The 6,463-nt window shown below is 44.0% G+C and overlaps 1 protein-coding gene across 1 annotated transcript in view; it reads left to right on the top strand.

Moving 5' to 3' along the window:
- SLC35A2 (solute carrier family 35 member A2) overlaps nt 1–5,362 on the top strand; it is a 28,727-nt gene extending 23,365 nt beyond the window's left edge. Inside the window, exon 5 of the mRNA XM_018559182.1 lies at nt 5,286–5,362. Within this exon, the coding sequence (XP_018414684.1) occupies nt 5,286–5,313 (28 nt within the window). The 3' untranslated portion in view covers nt 5,314–5,362. The remainder of the gene's footprint in view (nt 1–5,285) is intronic.
- Nucleotides 5,363–6,463: the final 1,101 nt, after the last annotated feature.

Genomic DNA, 6,463 nt, shown 5'->3' with positions numbered 1-6,463 from the left:
GACCGTTTCTACTGTACGGTCGCACGTCTTCCGTCGAACCAGCATGTTCGAAAACCAGCCGGGAATCGTACGATTCTCGGCTGGTTAGAACGGTGCTCGGAAGACAAATGCCGAACGGGCCGGTGTGCGCACGCGCACACTGCCCGTTCAGCATTGCGGTCATCGGGGGCGGGCTTGCGATGATCGAGAGTGCGATCTGCCTGTCCAAGATGGGCAGATCGTACGTTTTTTTTAATCCCTTTACAACCATGGCAAGACTAAAGTCTTGCCATGGTTGTAGAGTGTATGGCCACCTTTACACTTCAGTGATGGGACGTCTGGGACTCACATTGATAGCAAAGTAACACCGACAGGCCATCCACTGATATTATGTAAACTGATTTCATATCGCCTTTGGCTAAAGCTTCTTATAATATGTACTATTGTAACATTCACCAGTGTGTGCGAATTGTTATCACTAGTATGCTAATCCACATGTTTATATTGCACTTTGTCCGATTACTCCTCGGTGACATTAATCTGCATAGACAACAATAGTCATATGCTCTCTCTCACAGAGTCCTGATTGGCCTGCTCTGTCTGTAGACCACTCCCTCAGGGATCACATGGCTTACATTCCAGCCTTTGTTTATCAATAAGAAAACCCAAACATCTTTTATTTTGGCAACTTCCCAAAACATTTGTGAATGTTAACTAACACTCGTGCAGAAAGCATTTGGGTTTTGGTGGTCTGATAGAGAATATCTGCAACAGAAAGAGAACTACACACAGGAGCAAATTGTATGAGTACTTGTGTTTCTCCTTCCTTGTTAATGCAGCAGAGGGGAACAATATGGCGGGATACAGGTATGGTAACGTACTGGAAGTGGTGACTGTGGTATCATTCTGTCATTTACCTATGATTGTTATCCAGACATATGACAATGTGGTATCTTCACCGTATGAGGGTCACGTTCTCATACCTGCCTGTCGCTTGTAGTTTATTCTGTACTTGCTGGTATGTTTATCACATATATGAAATGTGTAATATCACATAATGTCTGCTCTGAGCTCTACATTTTCATTCATGTGGAAGGCAGTGTCGCCTCTATGCTGCTGTAAACCTTATAGGATGAAGGCCGTGCACAGCTTAGTTTGAGCACTGCTGGCAATTTGTAGAAAACCTCAGTGTGCAGAACTCCTTTCCAATGGAGAAAGGAGGAGTCACATACAGGACCACAGTACGTCGGGTTGCATTCAGCTATGGACCAATGACTCACTGTTCTTCTTTAGTTAGGTTTGCCCCTCTAATAGATGTGTGTGACCACCTCATCTCAGCACATAAGTAGCCATTATCACTTTAGAGAGAGGGTCCCTTTAACATTATATTACATTCTTGTGTCACTGTTATCTCTTAATATGGCTGAAATAACTGAGTTCATAAATGTATAAACAGATTCAATCAGAATATTTAAAAACATGTAGATATTAATGCATTTGTTGGGGTTACACTTATTATACCCCATGGTTCCCCTCCTCCCCCCTGACAAGTCTCATACTTTTATTCCCAATCCAAGTCTTTGCTGTGCACCACCCAGTCTCTTCAGAATCTTCATTGTCAGGTCTCACGTATGTATGCCACAAATTCCATTCCGTTCAGTTCTATTGAGAATTAATACTCCAATGAAGGGGCACAGAAAAGGTCTGGTCACACTCTACAGCAGGGGAAGCCAAACTTCAACACTCCAGCTTTGGGGAAGCTGCAAATCCCATCATGCACCTGACCCTGGGAGCCATGCCTGCGGCTGTCAGTCTTACAATGACTCATGGGACTTGTAGTATCACAGCAGCTGGAGGGCCAGAGTTTGGATACCCTGAGGCGTATTGTTGAGTTCCTTAGCCAAGTGCTAAATAGCTGTTCTGCAGCACTTCAGTTCGCTGCAGCAGCTTCACTGAACACTTCGGCTGCACAGTGCTAAGGAAAATGGCGGAGGATAATATTTTTGACTAATAAATACAATTTTCTAATAAATATTTAGTGTGCTTGTCCAAAAAAAAGAATTAAATCGCAGGCTCCCATACTGAATTGATTTCCTCCATAAGGGTTCAGGCACCTTTCTCCAGTGCTGCCAGGTGTGCCCACAGTTACAATGGCCACTTGTGCTCTGTCCCCACTTTCTCTGTCACACTCAGCGCTCTGCATACACATTCACTTCTGCTGCGAGTGCCAAGTTAGCAGTGTTGAACGCTGACTTGCAGCACAGCGTTCAGCGGTGGTTTGCCAACTCAGCACTTGCAGCGGCTGAGCAACTGAATACGCCTCAGGTCTACCCGTTCCAGACACAAAAAAATGGAATAAACATGCTTTGAGTGCAATCATTGTATTTAGGTCATACTATACAAAATGGAGGCTGGCTGTATGTGAGGGGGGACAACTGAGAGCTAGTGGCAGAATCCTGAGGTTATATGTAACAGGTGCAGGAGGTAGGTCTCACCTGTGGGGCCTGAGAGAACTTGAGCAAATTTCAGTTGTTTGCTGTATTCAATGTGTGAAAGTTGTACGTGAAGATACCTGCTGTAACAAACTTGTGTATATGAGGTGAGGCCTAGCTGGAATCTAGCACAAATGTGAGGCCTCAGTAAGACACCACAGGGTGTGGAGGCCCAGTGACTAACTGGAAATGCTGGAACTTGTACCGGGGATCTTGGTTCTTCTTACCAGGACTAGATATGTCTCTGTATAGATCAATGTGAGGAATGAGCCGAGTCAGCAGTAAGTGACACAGGTCCTGATAAAAGTCCAAAGTCTCAGGAGAGTCAATGCCTGCAGCCCTGCCTTTACCTCATCACCAGCTTGTTCCATGACATGAGGAAACCCTGATAATAGGTGTAGTGACAGTCTCAGTGACAAGTATCGGGTGGTGACAGTGCGGTGCAGATGTTAGAAAGCTAGTCTGGTTCAGGATAGTCATTATTATTCCTCTCTCTCTCTCCCCCTCTTTCTCCTTTCCCTCTCCCCCCCCCCCTCCCTTCCCTCCCCCCCCCCCCCTCCCCTTGCTGCAATACTGTGTACACCAATAACACAGCCATCAATGTTACATCAACACCTTCTTTCTTTCCAAGTTTTCATTGTTACAAAATGTTTTCCTTTCATCTGCCTCACATGGTTACAAACTTACAAAAAATTTTCAATAATATCATATTATTTTAGTGTTGCTGCTATCACAGGGGTCTATTTCTAGTTGATATGTATTATGGTTTCCCATTCATACAGCATGCCGAAAAATAATTTAAAAATATATATATTTCTTACCTTTTATATGTTTGGTTGCAGCAGGAAATGTGGCTGATTCCAGGTTTTTCTGAGCACCTTCACAGTGATCTGTCCTTATAGAAAGACTTAGAAACTTGAGGATTGAGTTCATCTCAGTAACATACAATGGAGAAGCCGAGGTTGTAATCCTTCAAGCCATTGTTAGGGCAGGCAGTGTTCCAATCTACAGCATAATGAAATCAGCCAGCACAGTACAGACAGGGTTAACAAATCCCTCACCTCTCACAACCCCACCTAATATTACAAGGAGAAGCAAGTAGACATTTTAACTCTAAAAAAAAACAAGCAATTTAAACTACAAGGAGCATTTGTGAATATGTTTTAGCTCATGCAATGTGAATGGCAATATGTAACAAATATCAAATAGGTGTTATCCCAATCTGGCTGTGAAAGTGGAAATACACTTTAAGTGTCCACTGTAACATTCACATTGGGATAACACCTATTTCTGTTACATGTTGTCATTCACATCGCAGAACTTAAAAATGTAAGCAGCCATTTTTAATGTTTTAAGTGTTTTTTACTTGCTTAAAAAGCCTCTGTAGCTTCCCCCTATGTGACGTTAAGGAGGGGGCTGTGTGAAGTTTAAGTTTACTCTGATTAACCCTGTCTGTACTGTGCTGGCAGATTTCATCATCTATAACTCTGTAGTAACAAAGGGTTAAATACTTGGAGGCATTGTATGTTATTGAGAGGAAGCTGAGTCTGTCCCTTGGTTTGTCCCTCAAATTCACATTCAAACTGCTCTGAGTAGCCTGCAAACTGCACAAAGGCCTTCACCAAAGACACATCTAGAAGGTAAGAAATATTTGTAGGTATAATATGTGAATTGGAACACATAACAAACAAAACAATCAAATGTGATTGACTTAAAGTGTCTTTCCACTTCTGCAGTTTGTTAGATCTACCACACATGTCACAACCACTAAAACACCCCAAACTGTTATCAGAAGACAGGTTCACATCAAAGGGAATAAAAAGATTACCTGTTTTCTTTATTATGGATGACTTAAAGTTTATTTACCTTCCCTGACTGAGCCTTTAGCTGGCCATACACCCGAGGGCTGAGCACAAGAAATCTGACAGATTCCTCCATCCATGCTAAACAGCGTAGAACGAGGAATCCTCTCCACTGGGCTAATGGATTTTGACAGCTACTGCTTCAAGTGCTGCAGCGCATATTCTAGAATGGTTGACCATAGTTCTACTTTAAGCTTTAGGTTTGCTGGAGCCAGCTGTTAAAAAAAAATAAAGGCTGAATAAGTCAAAGGAATGTCACATTCCCTATCAGTCAGCTCAGTCGCAGGTTTCAGTTAGAGAAATCCAGCTTCAAGGCAGCCAGCTTGTGCTATGCTGGCTCTAGATAGCCCACAGTGCTTTGGGAGTCCTTTGTCATATACTAAATGTTTATAAGACAACGTTTGTTTATAGCTAAACTATAATAACGCAAGCTATTTAAAAACTTGTAAACTTCCAAACAAGCAACTTAAAATGAACCAAACCCCTTATATTTTTACTGTAGAGGACAGGTTATGAATGATGTAAACCCTCCCTAGCTCCCTAAAACTACCCTGAAGCTGAACCACCCCATTCCTCCTCCCAGGTGCTTTCTTAGCGCTTTGAGTGCAGCAGCCTCCGCATTGCCTACACCCCCACCAGTAACAATCCAGTGATGGTGCTGCCTGTGCTCCTACAGTACAGGTACATCCCATTCAAGTCTATGGGACACTTTCTAACAGAATGGAGGGCTAGCAGACAGACCAATCAATACACAGAACAGGTATAGAACGGCTGTGCTGGTTGGAAGGTGATCAGGCCAGAATTATAGACGCAATGGAGGATTTACAAGAGTTAATTCTTGAGTTGCAGTTCCTCCCCATGTTTACCGTTCTGTAACAATGCTGCATGCTGTGAATTGGCCCGGTTTGGGGACATTTTTGCTTCAATTGAACCCTTCTGTTCTGTATTTCAGGATCATTTCAAAACAGAAAGGCTCTTGAGCACCCTGGATGTCCAGAGCAGTACAGTGTGCCGGTGCTGTACCAACCCATGTGACTTACTAATCTCTCTGACTGTAGACTGTTACAAATGACATGTTCTTCTGAGATTCTCACTGGGTGGATCCATGCTGCCAAGGAATGTCTCTACAGGTCCCAACAAAAGAAAACTTCAAGCTATTCCTATTTACCAAACACATAACTTAAGGTGTTTAAATCCTGAGTACTTATCAGTGTTAACTCATACATACATACATCATGTAAAATAAGGCTGTGGGGCAGCCAGCGTGTCTTATATTTGTCATACCTTTTATTGTAGCCAGGTACTTGCTTTGTGTCCCGTTACTCCTGTGATTGTAGGAGAGGACAGTATTGCCCCATGCGTGTTTGTATTGGCTGTTAGTTACTGATTTTTTTAAATTATCTAATAAATACAACCAAAGCACAGAAGTATTTTGGTTATTCTCAGAGAATACTCGCTGCTCTTTGATTGTATCTGCTCCAGGTCACCTTCATCATGTCCATCAATGTTCTGCTTTCTTATTCCATCAACACCATCCTTCCTTAGCATGCCCTGGGGCCATCACAATGTGGATCTATAGGTATCAGAAGAGCAGTAAATGAGGCCGGAAAGTCATGATCGGCATGAAGGACAAGAACACTTTGGGGATGCTTGTTACATGATGGGGATAGTAGTAGGTCTAGGCACAAAGAGTCAATGGAGCAATAAAACAAAGTTGTCTTCCCTGCACTCAAATAAAACAATACTTAGAGCTGCTCTTTGCTGAAGACAATGGGAGTTCAGTCACATGGATTGGTTTTAATTGGTTACTTACCTAGGGTTGCCACCCGTACGGGAATGACCCAGACAGTCCGGTTTTGGAATCCTGTGCCCGGGTACACTCCTTTGGCAGACCCGGGCACAGGATTCAAGCCGCAGACTTGCTCACCTGACAGCTGGCTGTGAGTGGCGGCGGACGGCGACTGAGCGGCGGCGGACGGCGGGCTGTGAGTGGCGGAGGGCGGCCGGCGATGAGGTGTCAGCGGCGGCAGTGGATGAAGTGTCGGCGACGGCCGATCAGCTGTCACCGGCGCGCGATCAGCTGTCATCGAGGCTGCAGCCGGGCGGCGCTGTCTTCACACACTCCCTCCC

This window comes from Nanorana parkeri, unplaced genomic scaffold (genome assembly GCF_000935625.1).
Source record: "Nanorana parkeri isolate BGI_ZX_2015 unplaced genomic scaffold, ASM93562v1 scaffold380, whole genome shotgun sequence".
Lineage (NCBI taxonomy): Eukaryota > Metazoa > Chordata > Amphibia > Anura > Dicroglossidae > Nanorana > Nanorana parkeri.
Note: the sequence above shows the minus strand (reverse complement) of the source record. Positions and strands in the feature narration are given on the sequence as shown.